Source organism: Podarcis raffonei, chromosome 11, assembly GCF_027172205.1.
Source record: "Podarcis raffonei isolate rPodRaf1 chromosome 11, rPodRaf1.pri, whole genome shotgun sequence".
Lineage (NCBI taxonomy): Eukaryota > Metazoa > Chordata > Lepidosauria > Squamata > Lacertidae > Podarcis > Podarcis raffonei.
Genome location: NC_070612.1, coordinates 43,027,017 through 43,047,873, shown reverse-complemented (window position 1 = coordinate 43,047,873; position 20,857 = coordinate 43,027,017). Strand labels below are relative to the sequence as shown.

The 20,857-nt window shown below is 38.9% G+C and overlaps 1 protein-coding gene across 3 annotated transcripts in view; it reads right to left on the bottom strand.

The window, feature by feature from the left end:
* Positions 1-5,215: 5,215 nt before the first annotated feature.
* The window catches only part of APC (APC regulator of WNT signaling pathway), a 59,801-nt gene continuing 44,159 nt past the window's right edge, over positions 5,216-20,857 (bottom strand). For all 3 annotated transcript variants that reach the window (XM_053408623.1, XM_053408625.1, XM_053408626.1), the window contains 8 exons: positions 20,165-20,263; positions 18,862-19,240; positions 17,719-17,814; positions 16,595-16,734; positions 15,409-15,486; positions 14,552-14,668; positions 13,861-14,075; positions 5,216-12,621 (listed from right to left, as the gene is read on the bottom strand). In XM_053408623.1, coding sequence (XP_053264598.1) covers positions 6,045-12,621; positions 13,861-14,075; positions 14,552-14,668; positions 15,409-15,486; positions 16,595-16,734; positions 17,719-17,814; positions 18,862-19,240; positions 20,165-20,263 — 7,701 coding nt within the window. In that variant the 3' untranslated portion in view covers positions 5,216-6,044. The remainder of the gene's footprint in view (positions 12,622-13,860; positions 14,076-14,551; positions 14,669-15,408; positions 15,487-16,594; positions 16,735-17,718; positions 17,815-18,861; positions 19,241-20,164; positions 20,264-20,857) is intronic.

The following is a 20,857-nucleotide window of genomic DNA, read 5'->3' as shown; positions in this document are numbered from 1 at the left end:
GGATTCCCAGTGGTCTGTGAACCATGTCCTCAATGGTGTTTCTGTAAAGATACATTTAAAAACCATACAGCACCTAGCACCTACAAAGCAAAAATAAGTGGTCTGCAAAGGCCCTTAGCAATTTTCTAGTTCATGGGGGGGAAAGTATGGAAACCACTGATCTAGCCTAAATATTAGATTGCCACAGATTTCAATGGAAGCAATACACACATGCTTAAATCTCTCCCACTGAATTCTGCCTAGATTGTAGTTATTACCATTTCCAGCAACAGAGGCTGGGAAGGCAGTAGCTGAATGATAGAACACATACCTTACAGAAAGCTCACAGGTTCAATCTCCTGGTAAAGTTGGGAATGACACTCGTCTAAAATACCGACTGCAGACAGGTCACCAATGACAATGCTGAACTAGATGGAACCAGTATTATGGCTCTGTATAAGACAAGTTCCTAAACATCGAACGGTACTTGAAGATGATTTTTCCCATTTTGTTTTTTGTTCCAGGAGTCCTGAAGCCATGCTCTTTAGAGTAAGGGGATACAGAACAAAACAAAATTTTCATTTTAAATCCCAACATAGGATCATGCTAACAAGACCTTTGATAGAACATCTGTCAGTGGCTCAAAATCTTAAATCAACACAATTTAAGCTGAAAGAATGCATTTAAAATGAAACAAGTTACACCTCACTGTAAAATTGTTGGTATATAAGAAATTGGGGTACAGGTGGAATCAGACTGTATGTTGGTTTTATGGTAAAACACATAATTTAGAAAGAAAGAAAAAACTTCAGATGACATAAAGCTGGGAGGAACGGCAAGAACTTCAAAAATAAGAATTAAATTGCAAAAAGGTTTTGCGTAAGCAAAATTGAAGACACCTAGGAATTATCTGATCACAAATTGTGAGCTCCAAGTTTAACCCTGGTGCAAAGATTATAATGCTAAGCATGCACATATCTCCCATTAGCATGAATGGGCAAACCTACTTGCATCAGAAAAAAGGTAAATGCAAGATGGCGTCCCACTAACAGTGTTTTAGGGCAATACGCTGTTCCATTTCTGTTGGCATCTTCATATCTTTAATGGATCTAATTCTAGGTCTAATTCCATATTTCACTGTAATGAACAAATGATAGTAAAGGCATATTGACAAGGAGCTGTGATGTGTAAGCATGCTCAACTAAACATGCAGCTACTGATTCACGGTTTGGAGAAGAGAAACTGAAAGGAAAATGTGAAAACTGCTCTAAAAATAAAGTCCAGGAACAAATTAATATGCGAACAATTTAATTACAAAATCATACACTCACACAGATGTTTATTTATTGGTTTGTTTTTTTAAAAAAGAAAAAGCATTTGGCCATGTTAGTATTTTAGCCCTTTTTCAGGAGGCGGCTTGTGTACAGGGCCTTTAACATCCCTCCCTGGCTCAAGATTGAGGATACATCATAAAGGTCACCATCAAGAAGCTTAAAGAGGCTACATCAAAAAGATTGTTGTTTTATATATATATATAAAAAAACCACCACGGGATTCTCCACTTAAAAGCTGTCACTCACTACCTTTTGGTCCAGAGAAGAACATTTTAAAGAGGGCGACAGACAAGTGACAAATGTATTGTCCATACACATTTATTAACTCTAAGCTGTGAAAATGTGGTATGTATTCTTGAAAGGTGTGCTTGCTTGACAGTTAATACAGACACTGTAAAATTAATATTGCCCTGAAGATTGAGACGAGCTCTGAAAGTTGACATGTTAAGCAAAGATCTCCACTGGGTTTGTTAACTATCTTGCCCTATCAAATAGAATTTATTTATCATCCTCAGATTCCATTTTACATAGTCTAATTCTGTTCAAATATCCATTCTTGCCAACACCTAACACAAAGCAGAAGCAGAGCAAACTATAGCCAATCCTGAATTTGCAATTGTTTGTCTATACAATGATACCTGGCTTAAGAAGGAATTAAGGTGACTTATTAAAGACACACCTAAATATCTTGGATTTTATTAATGGCAGTTTGCTGTATATTTACATGTAACACATACATAAAGGTTTTTGGACTGAACATGCTCACTTTGGAAGCTTTTTATGTACATGACCCATGAGCAACACCGAAAAACTGAGAACTCTAACCTTGAAGTCATTCAACTATACAGTTATGAATTAATTTCTGTTAAACACAAAATTTCAAATTTTAATTTTTTCATTTTCATACATTAAAAATATACATAGAAATTCAAGTTAACTTCTCAGACATGTCAATAGTCAGAGATACTACTTTGAAAACAACTACCTCAGAGATCTTAAGTCAGGGTGGGTTTGTCAGAGAAATGAAAATGTATCAGAATACTGACATTACATTATGAATAGTAAAGCATAGCTTACAGGTTTCTGAAAAAGTATAAAGTACATAACTTGCAACAATAAATTATTTCATTGAAGACTCAAGTTAATCACAGTTCAATGAATAATCTGAAAAGGAAAGGTATGGGCAATAATAGGCTTAAAATACAGATATGGTCACAGCCTTAAAATAAATATGTCTGTATGCCGCATACATTGAAACTAAAGGCACACTTATTGTAAAAAAAGAAAAAGTTGAACATGACACTTTGCACATTTCTGGTTTTCCTGGGCTTAAAAAAAGATGAAATTAATCTTATCAAATTATTAGTTAATTTCATTTTATTTCAGTTGAAGTCAGAATTTAATTACAGAAAAGAAAGCTCTTGGCTTGTACAGTGACTCACAGCTAATCAAAGGAATGGAGAATTTCAGTTCCAAAGCTCAGGCTGGAAGCAGAAAAGCTTTAGGAGAGTCAAATGGAATTGAAAAGAAGATGCTTTGAGTTTCTTGACTTGGCTTTGCCATACTGTGTGGTGCATCAGACCTATAAACTAGTGATTAAATTCATTAGAAGTAAAAATAGCAGTAATTAGCAAGTACAAATTTAAGAGCATCAGTGACGTCAAGTAGCCATTCAAGCCTGGCAGTCAACAACAGAGGATACATGCAACCCCTTTGGTGGGCTTTCCCCTAGCTGTGCTCCCCATTTTAACAGCTGTGGGAAGGGAAATGGAAGGGAATCATATATGAACAAATTCTGATCCTATTGATTTATCCATATTGGATGTGGTACATAAGTTACGCCGAAACAGATACATAAATGTATCATAAAAACTGCAAGAGAGGCAGGGATCAATCCACATAAGATAGTCTACCAATATGGTATGCCCACTATATATGCCCATTTAAAAAGGCAAAAAGTATTAAGTAATAAATACACATAGAGTGGAATTCAATGTCACACTAAGACGAATGTTCGCCTGCACAAGTGAATCAGTTTATCAGACAGATCAATTCCCGCTCCCTTCCACGTGCATGTTGTTCTGGGGGTTCTTGTGAGACACACACCCAAGCCAACTGGGGGGCATGTGGTTTGGGGGGGGAAGCCCCATTGTGTAAGCCAGGCATGGCCAAACTTGGCCCTCCAGCTGTTTTAGGACTACAACTCCCATCATCCCTAGCTAACAGGACCAGTGGTCAAGGATAATGGAAATTGTAGTCCCAAAACAGCTGGAGGGCCAAGTTTGGCCATGCCTGATGTAAGCCCTTGTGTGGGGCTTCCGCTGATGAGGTTTGTCAGGTGAATCCCACCCATATAGTCTTGATAGAGAATCAGGAATAGGGAGCTGTGTATTTTCTTACACAATCATTTTTATTAAGAGATATCCCACTTGTAAGCTTACTTATTTTTACTCTCTTGTAAACTGGCTTTTTAAAAGCCTTTTTGGATTAATCAGCTCATCTATGTGCAATTTTTTAAAGGGGGGGGGGAATCAAATTAGGTGTTTGCATCTAATATTAAACCATGGTTTACAGTTACAAGGATGAACTGCAGAAAGCCTTGGCTTTGCATTCTGCTATGAAGAATGCAGAAATTGTCATTTCTATTTTAGACAGCCAAACCCAGTCAATGTGTAAATAGTCTTAATGATGTAAATAGTCTTAACGATGGGTAGAGGAAACAAGCCAACTTCAAAACACAGTTTACAAAGCTGGCTTGTTTTCACTAACCATAGTTAAGATTTACCAGTTTAGGATTTGGATATCACACTTAAGCTGTGGCTAATCAAAAGCAAAAGTGTAAGCTTCATATTTCCTCCTTGCACCCATGCCAGAGGATAGGGGAGAGTGAGTAGGCCCTGGGCTTGCTGCATTGTGCCCTCTTAATGTAAATCATGATTCAAGTGTGATGTTTCAACTGGACCGCTTAATTGATTGAAAACGCATGTAATTTGTTAATATCATTTTAGCTTCATATAGAGATTAACAGGTTTCAGAAAACTATAACTGATACAAGATCACTTTCTCTAGTGTGTCGTACGGTAAGAACCCCCGCCCCAATGTCAACGGTTAAGATGGCATATCTGAGGACATTATTAAACAATTACATGTACGATTTTAATAATGAAAACCAGCCTGAGACACAAAACTGACTTGCTTACTACTGTAATCACGTGCACACACATTTTGCTTTTTTTTTGGATAGAGGCACTTAAGTTTAGCAGAGTACTTCTGTTGTAAACAGTCTAATGAAGGTCTCTTAAGACAAAGCATATGTGAATACAAAGTTAGTTAGAGTTAAACCAAAGTTAAGTGTGGTTTAATGTACAAATCTTATTTTCTAATAAGACACTTGCATTTAGTATATTAGTCTCAAAGTATTACCCAATTTCTTTTGTATTATTTAAATGCCACAAACTTGAAATAAGCTTCCAATCTTAACCCCCTCCCCCATTTTTTCCAAAGCTGAAAAACTCTTATTTGTACACCAAATAGCACTCTAAGCTGTGTGTGTATGTATATGTATATATATATATATCTGGAAGTACTACTTTAAGCCTCTTTCTGTACCTGGAACCAATTAAAATCTCAACTGAAAACCCCAAAGCTTGATTTGAATGCCATAGATATACATGAGTGTATTAACAGCAACTATAAACTGGAAGAGTACCAGTGTCTGTAACAGGCAATGGGTGCAATCCAGATCCATTAAAATTGATGTGAATATTTCTACTGACTTCAATGTAATATAGATTATCCCCAACAAGCCTTGAGTAAGTGCATTAATACATAATACGAATATTCCTCAAAAATACTAAAACATCGATTTCTTATGTACTGCAAAAGTAACACACAACAAAATGTACATATAGCAATAATTTATTCTGAAATGTTCATTTAGTTCTGTTGAGACTTCACCCATGTCTCATTAATAAAAGAGCAGCCATCTCACCTCAAATACCAGAATATACAACAAGTTACAGCATAGCAAAAGTCCTACCTACTGTCAGTTAAAATCTAGTTCTGGTAAAATAATTTTGTTCAAGTGTTACACATACACAGATTTTCCTTTTTTTTCTTCTTTTTTTCGGAGCACAAAACCAAAAGGTAAATCATTACACCATAACTATCTATGCACATTATGTGACCACAGAAATGTTTATCATCATTTCAGAAAATGAACCATCAGTTCTATCCATGCAGAAAAAACAGGCTTGTTCAGCAGAAACCATATTACTGTGAATTTCACAGCCACATGATTAATTATAAGGTTAAGTGGCTTCACAAATACTTTTTTTTTTTTGCATAAATACCAATTTCTCCCTGATGTAGTTTAGTCATTTTGCAAATCTAGAAATGAGTGATATAGCAATAGATTTCTCTCTTTTAATCTCTGTTCATCTTTCCTGAATACCCCCACCCCCACCCCACCTAAACAATTAAAGGTATGGGATGTTAATTAAATATATGTAAAACATACTGTACAAATATAATCGCTTTAGCAATTTTATTGCTAAATAATAAATTGGGACTCCCTCAAATATTATTAGTGAAGACAAAGAATATCAAATATGGCTTCCAGAACAAGGACCCTCTACAAGAATCAAAGCTATTTACAAAAGAAAAAACCCCAACTTTGTATAATTTTATTAAAAAGTTTCACATATAGCATTAACACATGAAAATTCTTTGTTAAACAGAAGTTACCAGGTAGGATCCAGAATGACGCTTAGGACTTTGGGCACCACTTGAATCTGTACCTTCAGTCTTTGAATCTCGTTTTTTTGTGCTGTTATTCACGGGTGTTGGTATCTGCGATGGCCGAGTGGAACTGGAACTATTATCCACGCTGCTTTTTCTGGGGCTTGGATTGTAGTTGAAAGGAGTCACTCTTGCCGCAACAGCACCACTGGGCGAACTGTGTTTGCTTGAGCTGCTGGAACTGAATGGTGTACGTTCATTAACAGTGTTTTCACTAGTCTCTGGGGCAAGGGCAGGGTTGCCTAGCAAAGGTTTCGTTTCCGTTCCTTTCTTGTCTGGACTATCTACTTGAATAAATGAATTCAGGCGGTTTTCTAAACCCACAGTACGAACAGGGACATTCCCATTCGCTGCATTTTGTTTTCCGTTAAGATCTTTGCTATTCACATTCCCTTTCTCCGAAACACTGTCAATAACAGGGGGGGTGTTCCCTGTGGGAGATTTTCCAGATCTAGGATTATTAATAGGGCAGTCCTCAATCCTCACCCAAACATCTTCTGTCTTTGAGACGGCAGGTGCCATCTGGTAAATGAGAGTTTTTGGATCGGAACCATTGGTAGCACCTGGTGAGGAATTCTGAGGAGGACTCGTCATTATCTGAGGAATTTCGTTCTCTTTAATCTTCCGCCAAGTACCTTTTGTTGGCGCTTGGCTCTCTTTAGACTGCTTGAGTCCAGAAAAAGAACTTACATGTTGCTTTTCATCCTCACTCTTTGCCTTCTCACTGGATTCTGAAGAAGCTGAAAGAATTGAGGAAGAACTTCCAGTCCTACGCCAGGTGCTCACACGAGGAAGTGATGAGGAATGTTTACTATGTTCGCGCTTCCAAGTCCCCGATCTGTTAATTGGCAGCCTGGAAGGACTCTCTGAGTGAGACCGAGTTATGTCATGCCGTTTTGTTGGTCTCCCATCACTGTATTCCAAAGAAGGACTCAGGCTAGGAGGTAACTTTCGCCAGCCACCAGCTTGGATGGCTGAATGAGTAGATAAAGACATATCAGGAAGGGATGGGCTTAAAACTGGAGTCTGCGTTTGGGACTGTGTAGGAGAGTCTGGTCTGGAAGGTGACAAGGATTCAAACGAGGCAGACTCCTCCAATTTCCTTCTTAGAGTGGGACTTGGAGTTTCTTTAATAAAAGTTGACTGGCGGACCAAAACAGGTCTCTCAGATCTATCAGATTCACTCCCACTGGATTTGGCCGATGACATTCGAGATACATCAGACTTCTTGTTTGATCCGCTGATACCAGAAATTTGGTTTAATCCTTTTGAGGCAGATTCACTTCTGGGAATACCACTGGTACTTTTGGGCAACCCAGTTTGTTTTCCCACAGTTTGCTGGCTCATCTGTCTGCCTGGAGAGGTGTATACCATTCTTCCTGAACCAGAAGACTTAGTGGAAGTCGTACTCGGAGAAGATGTTCGTGGCAGCTGGGAGAGTTTATTAGGGGGACTTATGCCATTTCGGCCGGGTGAAATTGAATTTCGGCCAGGAGACTGCAGAGGTCTGGTTAAGGGTTGCTGTTGTGGTCTAGAAGGTGTGGAATCTCTAGATCCTGATCTAGAAGGTCCTTTACTTGATCCACCCTGTTGAGATGGCTGCCTGGATATAGGACTTGGCTCAGGTTTTACAGATGGTTTGGCTACTCTGGGAGAACTAGTAGAAGTCTGGTTATCATTAGGACTTTTGGAGGTTGCACTCTTTAGTTGAGGCCCTTTTTTAGAAACTGGACTTGTACTTGAGGAGCTATTTCGAACTCCAGGAATATGAATCATTGTCCTACCTCGGGAGATTGAGGGCATATTGGTCTGCAAAGGCTGTTTCAAATGACTTGTAAGTTCTGAATTAGAACGAGCTTTACCTGTGATCATGCTTTTATATACTTTCTTTCCTCCTTTGATACCTTTATTTTCAGATTCTACTTTCTTTGTTTCCAGTGTACTCTTCTCCCCTGGTTTAATAATTCTTGGACCCTTATTACTAGTAAAAGGTTTTTCTTCTTGGTCGGGTGTAAGATGAAAGGGTGATCCTAAGGAAATTCCAGATTTTAATGAAAGGATTGAATCAGAGTCTGATGAGGCTTGTCTAGACAGTGATGCTGCTGCAGCAGCTTGATGTAAGCTGCTAACAATAGAATTTGCACCTTCTTGAATAGCTTTCCAGTCAAAATTTTCTGAATCTGGTGAGAAACCATGTTCTGAATCAGGCCTTTGTATATCCTTCAAATCTAGTGTCAGGTCTTCTGCCAAAATGCCTCCCATATTTCTAGAGCTATTTTTTTCACTGTCTGATTTTGTTCTAGAAGGCTTTTTCTTTTTAGGCATGGCAGAACTAATACACTCCTGTAGAAGATCATCTTCTGAGTCAATACTAAGGGAACTGAGGGAACTGTTTCTTGAAAAACACACAGGAGTATCTTCAACATGAAATGATTTAGGAGCGTAGCCAGAAACTTGTGGTCTACTTGGTTCTATCTGTGCATCAGATGGTTCCATTTGTTCTCTGGGTTCACTTTCTTTGTTATTGTTATTTTCTTGATCGATATCACTGAGAGAACTCAGAGATGAATTGCGAGAGAAGCAAACAGGAGTATTTTCTATTGCAAAATTTTGTGTTTTCTCATCGGAAGCTGCAGCCCTTTCTGAAATATCTTTGGATGACTGAGAGAATGGAGTTTGCTTCTGCACCAGAGTTTTGGGTTGCTTTCTTCCTGCTGGAGTGTGTTTTTGGCAAGCTTGCATTCTGCTGCTAGACTGCTGGCTTGCAGACTGATGTTCTGCATTGGTACTAGGTTTAATTTCCCTTTCTTTCCCCTTTCTCAGTTCTGCCTTTTCCCTTGAAAGATCCACTTCGTCGTCAAAGTCTAGAGAACTCAAAGAGTCATTACGCGAAAAACAAAAAGGAGTTCCTTCAATTGGAGTGTAATGATGGGGGGAATCAAATGCAAAGCTTCCTCTTGCACGCTCTTCATTATTTGGAAGTTTTTCATTGAAGTCCCTTGAGCTATTTTTAAGGTTTTGTTTCTTTGTCTCTTTGTTGTCTGTATAGGTTCTTTCACTACTAAAATTACTTTTTGGCTCTGTGGTTTTTCGTAAGCGTGCTCTATACTCATTACTTTGGGGTATGGGTTTTACTGGTGAAGTTGGTTTCTTTTTCTCAACTTCTAGCTGATTTTTGGCACCTACTGATGAGGATGTAGATGCTTGCTGGATTTGATCCATTATCTTTTTCACTCTGAAAGGTTTGTGACTTTTCCCTTTTGGCATAGCGGAATTAATGCATTCTGCAAGAATATCATCACCTTCTTCTGCTTTGTCATCATCCAATGCAATAGTAGTCCCAGTTGACTTTTTCCCTCTCTGAGCATCATCAGTATTTCTGCCTTCTGTGGGAATGGTATCTCTCTTCTCAAATTCTGCAGGTTCCATCAATGTACCACCTGTCTCTGCATTAGCCAATTCATTGGGTGGTGATTCTATTGTGAGATCACTCAGCGATGTAGCCGTTGAGAAATTTATTGGCGTTCCCTCAACACAATACACGCGTGGCATATCATCTCCAGGTGTAAAACTAACATGTTTTTGAGAATGCAATCTGCTTTGAGAAGGGAGAAGTTTATACACAGGCAACTGGCTTGGCTTCCTGGCTACAGGTGGAGGTATTTTTGAAGCAGTTATCTGTGAAGGCTTTTTGGTTTTACGTGAAGATTTTGTTGGCATAGCAGAAATAATACATTCCTCCAATATTTCGATATCATCTTCATCTGAATCATCCAGGATATCCTTTTCAGTCTCTGTGGGCTTCTCTGTCTTCTTCTCTTGATTATCCTTTGTGTCATTTGGCTGTTCAAGTTCCGATTCATTCCCATGGTCGTTCTCATGTACAGGAGGCATTATTCTCAACTCTACATCTTTCTGTATAAACGGTTCATCAAGACTCAATGCACTTAGGCTTGATGAGCAAGAAAATCCATCTGGTGTACTTTCTGTAGCAAAATGTAACAAAGTATCTGCATCTTGCAATACCTGTACTCTTTGAACAGCTGTGTTTACAGCTGTTTGCCTTGGCCCAGACTCTCTCTTTTCAGTGGTGGGTATTTTTGTTTTGACTGTTTCTCTCTTTACTTGGGTTGCTTGTGGAGGGGGTGGGGTTTTACTTCTGCTTGGCGGCATTGTTTGCCCAGGACTGTCTGGAAGGTCACTTGGGCTTATAATACCACTTACCATCCCACTACAAGGCTCGCTCTGAACAGAGCTAGCAATCGAACGGCTCTCAAAACTATCCAGGGAACTGACAGAGGTACACCTACTAAACATAAGGGGAGTCTCCTGCACATAATGTTCTGGGGGGCTCTTAGGAGTTTGCGCACCACTTTTTGAAGGAGATTTGGCACCCGAGGAAAATTCTACAGCTTTGTGTCTTGCTGAATCAGAAGGCGATAGACTAGAAGCCTGAAGTCTATTTGATTTTGTTCTAATGTGCTGTGAGGCTGAAGAGGTTTCATTTACAGTACCTGCTGCAGACAGACTCCTGCTATTTTCTTTCATCCCCGCTATCTTCAGAGAGTTATCCGTATCTCCTGCCCGTGTGGATTGTTCACGTCCTGCTTCATCTTCAGCTGATGACAAAGATGACAGAGAGCTACATCTCGAAAAACATATCGGTGTATCTTCTACACAATAGGTCTGTATTGTTTCCTGGTTGATGGAGGGTGCTTTGCAGGACGCAGACTTCTGGGTGTGACCGGCTCTACTTTGAGCAGAATTTGGATGAAGCTGGTTGTGTCTCTTTGAGCCAGCCGAGGTTGATGTATTCCCACTACTTGATGAAATATGATCCGTTTTAGTACTCTGTACTGAAGGGCTCTTTGAAAAAGAAAAAGATGGCTTCTGTGCAGAAGGAGGAACGTCTGTTGAATACTTGAGACTGTAATCAATTGGCTGATCTACATGGTGCTCTTCTTCATTGTATTTTATGCTATAATTAGTTGGATGATCTTCTTCCTCATGCTGTTCCTCCTCAGAGTAGCGTTCACTATAGTTAGTTGGCTTATCATCCTCATAATCATCAACTGGACATATGGACTGGTTCGCTTTTGGATTTATTCCGTGACTGCAGGTAACTCTGTTCTGTTCTGAACTATTAGATTCCCTTGATCTGAAAGGAGATACACACTCTGTCTGTCCAAAAGCTGACTGATAATTCATGTGTTTATTATCACTACTCTCAGTGTATACAGGGTATGCTCCACTTTGGCTTCTGGACTGTCTTTGTTCATTCTGCTTTATTTCCTCTTCAATTATGTGCTTAGGTCTTGCCCATCTTTCATTCTGTGATGGGCTTTGCCTTCCAGAATTTAATTGCTCATCAGAATATTTTAGGCTATAGTTTATTGGAGTATCTAGCTCCCCATCATTGTCATCCATATGGTTAGCACTGTGTATTTTATGGGCTAAATCAGCAGGGTACTGTCCATAACTGCAAAATTTACTCTCTTCATCTTCAGAGTAAGATTCAATAGGCTTCATCTGTCCTCTTTTACCATACCCATCACTGCTACTGACACTATTTAAGCTATCATTAGACGCTCTCTTATACTCCACTTTTGCATAAGGCACAGGACATGTCCTGTTCTCAGATTTAGGGAAGTTGTAGGTAGTTGTGTGAGAATGGGCAGCGGCTGTTCTTCTTAAAGCATTCCTATCTTCTGGCAAACAGTGCATTTCAGTTACAGATCCATTGCTTCTCTCTTCTTGTGGAATATGCATATTGACTTCTTCCATCACTTTGGAAATCTGGGCTGCAGCAGTAGAGATCTGCATTCCCATTCGTTTGGAGGAGCTCCCAGAATTTTCTGTTGCTGAATGATAGCTGCTTAATCCCATTGCACGCTCTCTATCCAAGCTCCTGTCCTTGTCAGACCGAGAACTCTCTGTATTTCCTCTGCTTGAGGAAGAAGAGCCAGGCAGTACAGTAGTGTTTAAATATGGTGGAAGTACGGTTACATTGCCACTATTAAAATTCTCGGACCTGCAAACTCCATCTTCATGTCGATTAGCATCTAGAACATATTCACTGTACAGATTCTGTTTGTGTCTTTGCTTATTACGATGAGATGTTTTGGGACTTAAGTTATCAATATTGTCAAAGGTCTCAGATAAATGTTGAGCATCTAACTCTGCTTCCAGTGCTTTTTGCTTTCTAACATGAAGAGATGGTAAGCTTGAACCCGGAGACATGATGTTAGCATCTTTATATTTCGCAGGCCTGTTTGCCATTAGGTTCCTTAGAGCTGCAGCACTGCCCATGGCTATCATCTTGTGCTTTGAATGTATGAGATTTTTGAGCATGCTAACGGCTCCCATGTCCCACAGTGCTTCCTGGTCTTTTGAATTCCGTGCAGAGAGGTTCCACAAGGTTCCACATGCGTTACTGACTATTGTCAAACTATGAGACTTCAAGTGATGCAGCAAGGTTTGCAAACAGCTGTTCTCTCTTAGAATTTGCCTGGAATTAAAAAAAAAAAGGGGGGGGGGAGGAGGGAATCACTTTAACAAGATGAAAGACAAAAAAGTGTCTCTTTATTTCCTGCTAATAATGTTGTCCAAAATCCTATAAATAGGCATTAGCATAAATTCAATTTTAGACCAGGATCTAATAACGACTATTTATCTACAGAAACTGTTTGTAGGATAATACTGACACTGTTGCTCCCAATTTGTCACCTGGGCTCAAATGGCAAGCTTGGAATAGAAACTTTTATTCTGCTTTGGGTAATGTTTCAGAGGGGAAAGAAGGTTCTGTCAGTGACAGAGATGGCTTCCTGGGGTTTTTTCCCCCTGCCCCACCCCATTTTTTTATTTTAGTTTTTAAAAACAGCTTAAAAGTTGCCAGGATGGCAGCAGGAATTTCCTCTCCTACCAGTGCTCAATCCAATGGCACTGCTGAGAATTTTTTTAAAAAAAATATTAAAGGAAGCTTCTAGAAGCTTCCCATTTTCCATAGTATCCACTCCCTTCCCCCTCCAAAATATCCCAGAGCCCTTAAACATTGCTGCCCCCAAACCACTTTCCAAAACCATGTGCCCTGTTGGAACAGGGGACAAGGCCACCAAAGAATTCAGCAAACCTCCAAACTGGGGGAGACTCAATACAATATAAAGCTTTTCCAAATGCACACACAGAGCTTGCCTTCTGGGAACAGACCCTTACACTTGTATGGGATGTCACTCTGAAGGGTGTCTATTACCTACGGGGATAGCTTTTCTGAGAGTGTTCCAGCTCTAGTGAAAGATGTGTGCATTCATATGTGACTGCAGAATGCATCCCTTTGGATTCCAGCCAAAGTTTCAGCTAAGAACATCCCTACTTTTAAATAGGCTTATCCAACATCAACAAACTAAAATAAAGTTGATTTGTGCTGTACAAATCACATTATTGAAAACAGGGCTTATCATGTACTGCCTTTATATTATCTTATATTTGTAAAACTGGAACCATTTTTATCACAAGCAGCGCAGGAATCTCTTACCAAATAAAAGGCTTACTTGTGTTCCAGAGAAAATTCTTAAGCTGCAGCCATCTGAGCAGTGAGCTTCTAACAACAACACTGCAGCAATAATTTATGTAGCAGCATACAACAACACCAAGTATAACTTTGCTCATAATCTCTGCCTCCTTCCAGTAAATGTCACCTGCTGCATAAAATGCATGGCTTACTGCTTAGGTAACTAGATGGCACACTTACCTGTGGTCCTCATTTGTAGCAATCAAGCTGGAGACATTACGCAGTATTCCCCCTCCACTTTCAATGATAGCTAAAGTATTTGTTTGACTCCGGTAAGTCAGTGTGCCAACTAAAAAGGCAAGAGCACCATCCACAGCACATATATCAGCTTTATTCTCAGTGCAGTGGGCTGACAGATTCCATAAAGCACTCAATACACTTTTTAGGGTAGATTCCTGCAGAGAGAGCAAGCACACTGAATTAAGAGGGCTGAAATGCAACCTTAAACCAAACAAATTAATGTTTTGACACTGGTAAAAAAATAATAATCAAGAGAAGAATCCAACACTATTATAAACATGAGCACAATGTGAGGGGGCACAGTTGCGGGGGGGGGGGCTGTTGCACTTCCATTAGTGAGACCAGTTAGTTAGTGTTTATTTTGCTAGTGGTAACAACTTCATTGTCTGCTGCATATAAAAGAATGGCACTCCAATGTTAATTATTAGTGAGTTAGCCTCACTGAACTCAGTGGGAATTACTTCTGCCTAAACAGAGGATTGTATTCAAAGTTACCAACAAAACCATTCAATTTAGTGGGTATTTTAGTTTGCTATTGGAAGGAGTAATCACACTTTTCTTCTATGAATACGGAAACCAAAAAAATAACATCATATACTGAAAATACTGAAAAATGTGGTTTTGCGGTAACCTTTTTAACTTCCAAAGCACACTCCATCAGTGCTTTCACACTTCCAACTTCACGAAGTGTCTTCTTACTGTTCACATCTGCTCGCCAAGACAAATTTCTCAACACGCTTGCAATGACCTGCACAAAATAGAAAAGTAAAAAAGCTCAATCTGCTTTATTAACTTTATTGTTTTCTACCCTTTAATATTTGCTGAAACAGTTTAGGGTGCATGATTTGCATGATAAGAAGCTATTTAATTTATTGGGTTTCATTTTAAAATTTAATTCAATTCAGTAGCCCAAAGTTTAATTTCAAATTCTACTCTACATATGATTTCAAATATTCTGATGAATATTTTGGAATGACTCTTTCCAAGTTCTACGTATCTGTGGTAAAATTACAAATTGGAGGGGTGTTTCCAGCTGCCCCACCCTCTGATCACATCATGAGAAGATTGGTGAAACTGTGAAGCTCCCTTGTTACTTTTGCTATTAGATGCTGTGATCTTGTTATTTTTTTCTTTCAAGTAATCTTGTTATTATACCTGATATTGTTTTGCTATGTTATTATGTAATTGTTTTTGTAGCGTTTGTTTGAAATGCATCTCTGTTTCATTGTTGTTAAGCCTCTCTGATCATTGTTTTTGGTGAAAAAGCTGCATACAAATAAAATACATGCAAACTAAGAACTTTCAGACTACGTGGATCAACTTGTATTACATTAAGGAACGCATAAAATACTTGGGCTTTGCCTAATCTCACTTAACGTTAGAAGTTGTACAGTTCTATCAAGATGCCCCAATCAAGTTTCTTTAATGAAAAAATTAAAAAAACTATGCAATACACAGTAGGATAAAAGTTCTACAAGTAAGATTTACCTGCTGCAAATCTTCACTTTCAGATTTTAACTGGGCAACAAGGGCTCTCATGCAACCTTTCATAGAACACAACGTAGCCTGATTAAAGAGAGAGGGAGATAATGAAACAAATTATTAAGCAGTATGTTGACAGGTCACAAGTTACTTTCTTTACAAGCAGAATTAAAGGACATAAAACAACATAAAAATTATTATCCAACTTTTCTGCTCTAAGCGCACTCACAGCTACTCATAAAGCTAAAGCTCATAAAGCTAAAACAGTAAATATATAAATCCACAGCAAAAGAACAAAATAATAAATAACTGTGATTTAAAACATTCATAAAAGAAGCAGAGTTGGTTGAGCACATGCTGGACTAAAACGGTCTTCAATGTACACTTATTTAGGCAAGCTGTTCCATTATCTGGGCATCACAACTGAGAAAACTCTTTCCTCACAACAGTTGAGATGGCAAAGGCACACAAACAGAGTAGACCCTTTGTAGTGGAATGGAATTCTCTTTCATATGGGAAGTGGAGGGCCCAGCCAGTTTAGGGCTTTAAAACATCAAGGGCAGCACTTTGAATTTAGCCTGGAAACAAATAGTGAGCCACTGTAATTGGTACAAAATCAGAGCAATATGCTTTGATCATCTCTGACCCTTCCAAAACCCCAATAGCCCCATTCTGGATAAGCTGAAGTATCTGAACAATCTTCAATGGCAGTCTCACATAAAACAAATTACTGTAGTTCAACCTAGAGTGGACTAGGGCATGAATGACCATGGCCAAATCTACCTTCTCCAGGTAAAGACTTAATTGGCTTATCAGATCATAAGATGGATTAAAATTTCCAAATAGTGGCAGGTTCAAGAATTACAATAAAGTGCAGATGTAAAAATATAGTCAACTATTTCATGACCTATACAAAATACCCTTAAAAAAAGCAGCAAAGGAGAATATTAAAATATTAATTAACAATAGTCATAGGGCATAGGATAATAATAGCATAATTGTGTTATTGTGGCTGTGTCAATGTCTGCTGAGGAATATCAAGAAATAAGCAGAACTACATTTTTCTGTTCCATGCTCAGCTGTATCACGGCCATCTGAAGTTAATGACAGCAGCCCATTATATACAGAACAGCTGAAAAGCTGAAAGTCTTAATATTAAAACTATTAAATAGCAAAAGAAAAATTAACTTACCTTATTTGCTACATCTCCAAAAGTTAAGTTTGTCAGAGCCATTCCAGCATATCGTCTTAATGTGACACTGTAGTGGTCATTAGTAAGCCCATACATTTCACAGTCTACTTGAAGCAATTCTGCAATGGCCTGCAATCCTCCTATAAACATAGATGAAATTTTTGTTAGAAAGAATTATTTTTCTAAACAATTTATTCTAAATAATTTATTCTAAGTACAGTGGTACCTCGGTTTAAGAACAGCCCTGTTTACAAACTATTTGGTTTATGAACTCTGCAAAACCAGAAGTAGTGTCCCGGTTTGCGAACTCTACCTCGGTCTAAGAACAGAAGCTGAATGAGCTGAATGGTGGAAGGACACCGGCAGCGGGAGGCCTCATTAGGGAAAGCGTGCCTTACTTTAAGAACAGTTTCACTTTAAGAGCGGACTTCCAGAATGGATTAAGTTTGTAAACTGAGGTACCACTGTAATTTTATACTAAATATTCCAAATAATTTATTCTAAATAATTATTGGCATTTATTTTCCAAGGCCAAAGACAAAGCATGGGGATGGTTACAAGGGATCCATACTATAGCAACTAAGAATTGTTTTTAAAGAACTGGGAGCATTTCACGGAAGTATTAAGAATCCAAAGAAAGCAAACCAATTTGCTCCAAATCAGAAAAAACCTGCTATCTGTAGACATTGCATTTTTTGGATAACAAACACTCTTTAAGCATTCAAAGATGAATTTCCCCCCTATGTCTTATATGCAAATGTTGCAAGTGAACACAACTCGAAGAAAAGCAACATGTATGCTGCTAACAACCACTCTTGTCAGCACCACTGTTGTTTCTTCCTGCATATATGCTATGTAGCTATGGAACAAATGGGTTGGGGATAAAGATACCTAGCTCAATGAATTATCTAAATAGAAGGAGATACAGCATTCTTCAGAGCCTAGATAACAATTTTAAAACAATAAGCATTCATGTACTGAAAGGGTGAAGAAAATCTAACATTTTATCTTCCTGATTGTGGAAACCACCAGGCTGTTAAAGCTCTAACTAATCCGTAATGTGATGTGTTAGAGGTAATGTGATCTTGAGCATATACTCTCGATACTTTTTGCTCCACTCTTACCAAGTTCATTCATCGCATGACGGTGCTCTTCATCAAATGAAAGCTTCATAAGAACACACACTGCAGGACAGATCTGATGGTCAACTGGAGCCGGCACTTGTCAGAACAAGGAAAATAATTACTATTTACTTCATCAATTAGTTATTTAACAAAGCAAAGCTTACAGAGGTTTAGAGAGGCTGTTTATTAGACACCTGAAAGGCAACCTAATTATGGGGGCGGGGAGGAACCCTACACAATTATGAAATAAACAGTTTCTACATTCTGCATAACTGTGTAGTCGTTCTGGACTTCAAAGCAACAACAAAGCATACGAGGTGATTGACAGTTTGACTTCAAAGCAACAATAAAGCATACGAGGTGATTGACAAATGGGTGTCCTCATCCACCTACTACATTTGGCTCATGAGGCTAAACCTGACCAGGATCTGGCCTGCAGAGCCAAAAAGGTTTCCCCTCCTTATATACATGGAACGCCACACAAGAACTCGGGCCTCTTTTTTAAAATTATTTGTTTATAAGATTACCTGCCCTTCACCGTGAGACTACATAACAAAGTTACATAACAACGGGCTACATAACAACGTATAAAAACATAAAACAGATGAAAATCAGAACAATTTTAAAGCATATAGAGCAGATGGAAAATTGGAGCAGAGCACTATAAATTCAGCAGAGGAGGTGGCTCACAAAAAATAACTGTCAAAAGACAAAGTAAAGAGAGGAGTCTTCAGTATGTGTCACAGGGAAGGGCTTGGAGCCAATCTGGGTCTCTGTTCTTGGACCTAGGAGCCCTAATGCATTATGGGGGAATGTTATCATAGGGGAATTTGCCTACCCCTCCTGCCTTCCTCCACCCCAGGCCAACTACAGTTCTTACAGTCTTCCTTCTTCGCCAGTTATGTTGCTGCAAAGTTTCTTCCCTTGCAAGATTAAAGTAGCAACAGAGTGGAATTATAGGAAAACCAAGCAAAAGCGACATGGGCTATAGTGGGCAGATTTGCCCATCATAACCAGAGGTCTCATCTCTCACACAGCTTGCTTGAAACTGCTTGTTCTACAAAGAACTCAGATTCGAAGCCGTAACATGAAAAAACACTTCATGCTGGTTTTCAAGTAAAAGCTTTAAACACAGTGACATACTTGGATTTTTGTCTTGGTCCATGCCTTGGTCGTGTGCTTCCTGCCATTCCCAACACGTTTCACAGTAAGCTCGGATTTGTTCTAGAAGATGAAGGACTCTGATTTCTCGCCTGCCTCGCTTATCGTCAGGCTGCGAGTGAATGATATTATGCAGTGCTGCGCTGGCTCTGGCACGAGCCTCCTTACTACCCCGGGAGTTTCCCAACAACACTGAGTCTTTATCGTTGCCATGCAGAAGTTGAATGAGGAGCGGAAGACATCCAGACTGGCGCATAGCTATGCAGCTGTCCTGGGAGCTAGACATGGCTAGCAAAGTTCGTGACATGTCATCTTTATCATGAGTACCCAACATGGACAGCAATGAATACACCATTTCAACCTGCAAAGGAAGCAATTTTTTAAAAACGTTACCAATTTTTAAAGTCTAAGCCATGGCATATGCCACCAGGAGAATTTTTGATGAACTGATGATGAATTAAGCCTTTGGGCCTAAGTTAACAACTCTCAACATTACAGATTCTGTATTGCACTATTCTTAGGCAGATAAAATAATGCTGACATAGTAGTACAAACTGTATCACCAAAATTAGTGGAGGATTCACTATGTGTTACTCTTGTCTGTAAACAAGACAGGGCACTCATAAACAATTATGCATTTTCAGAAAAGCTTAATGACACCCTCCTCATATTGTTAATGTAGCAGCAATCTATTGCCACATCATGAAATACTAGTAATAGCATTGTGGCAGCTGCTTTGATTCTCCCATTCTATAATGCTGAAGCAATTACTAAAGATTGACAGACTTGTTAGATTTTGTACATGACAAGGTCATCTGACACACTCAATGCGTCAGTATATACTGAAACCATCTCAAGGGCCACAATAATATTTCAAAAGCAGCATGAGACTTTCCCTGCAAAATGACTGCCCAGTTGGACAGAAAAAGATCAGCTAATTGGAGGTTGCCAGACAGGTTTGAAAGGGAACATCAATCAATCAATCAGTCAATGTAAGTTTATTGTTCAAGTCAAAGGTAAACTTGCAGCAACAGTACCAATAAAACAATACATCCATAATATGAGCCAACATCTATGATGTAAGAGAGAGGTTACCAGAGGCACCAACAAACTCAAATTCAGCTTGGTTTCAAATCAAATTTCCACAACACCACAATACTTTATAATTATTTTATCTAACCCCTTTTTCCTTCAATGGGACTATCAATATTACTACCCTTTCTCAAAAGTAACATATTTTAAGTGTAAAATGTGGCATTAATAGCCTGTGACAAACTTTGGTTACCTTAGTACCTAGGTGATTTGTCAGTCTTCGAGGAACAGAGTAACTGCTGCTAGAACTCATAACACTTGATGTCTCATGGTCCATACGAGCAGCTGAACCCTAAGAGTTTAATCAACAATTTGGCAATGAAAGCATTAGCATAACACAAAATCATTTTAAAATTTCAGCATTTTAGAAGGCAACACGATTTAGAAGATAGGGTTAAACTAAGCTGACATGTCAACTCTGTAAAAATCTAATTGTGCCAGAGGAGGGAAAGCCGTATTGTGACCTGAGTCACAAAAGCAACAAGCGGTTAGCCATTTTGCCAGCAATGACAAAAATAGAATCTTTTAAATTATTGTTAACAATGTAACCATACCGTTTACACTGGAGGATACGAGAATAGGAAGTGCTGCACTCACAAAGTAACATTTTTTTGTGAGAAATATTTCATTCCCTTAACCATAGCCCCTGGGCCAACCAACACAATTCTCTCTCACAGCAGTATTCAGCTCCCAGGTGGCATTTTCAAGCACAATTTCAGCATTACTGCTCTTTTCTCCTCCACTTGCACTAACAACCCCTCTCAATGTCAGGGATGCGCTTAGTCATACCAATTGCGTTCTCTCTCTCTTTCTCCTCTCTCTTTAGGCAATGAAGTGACTACCCAAATTTCATTTAGGGGTGATCAGTTAAGTGTGACTGTGACAT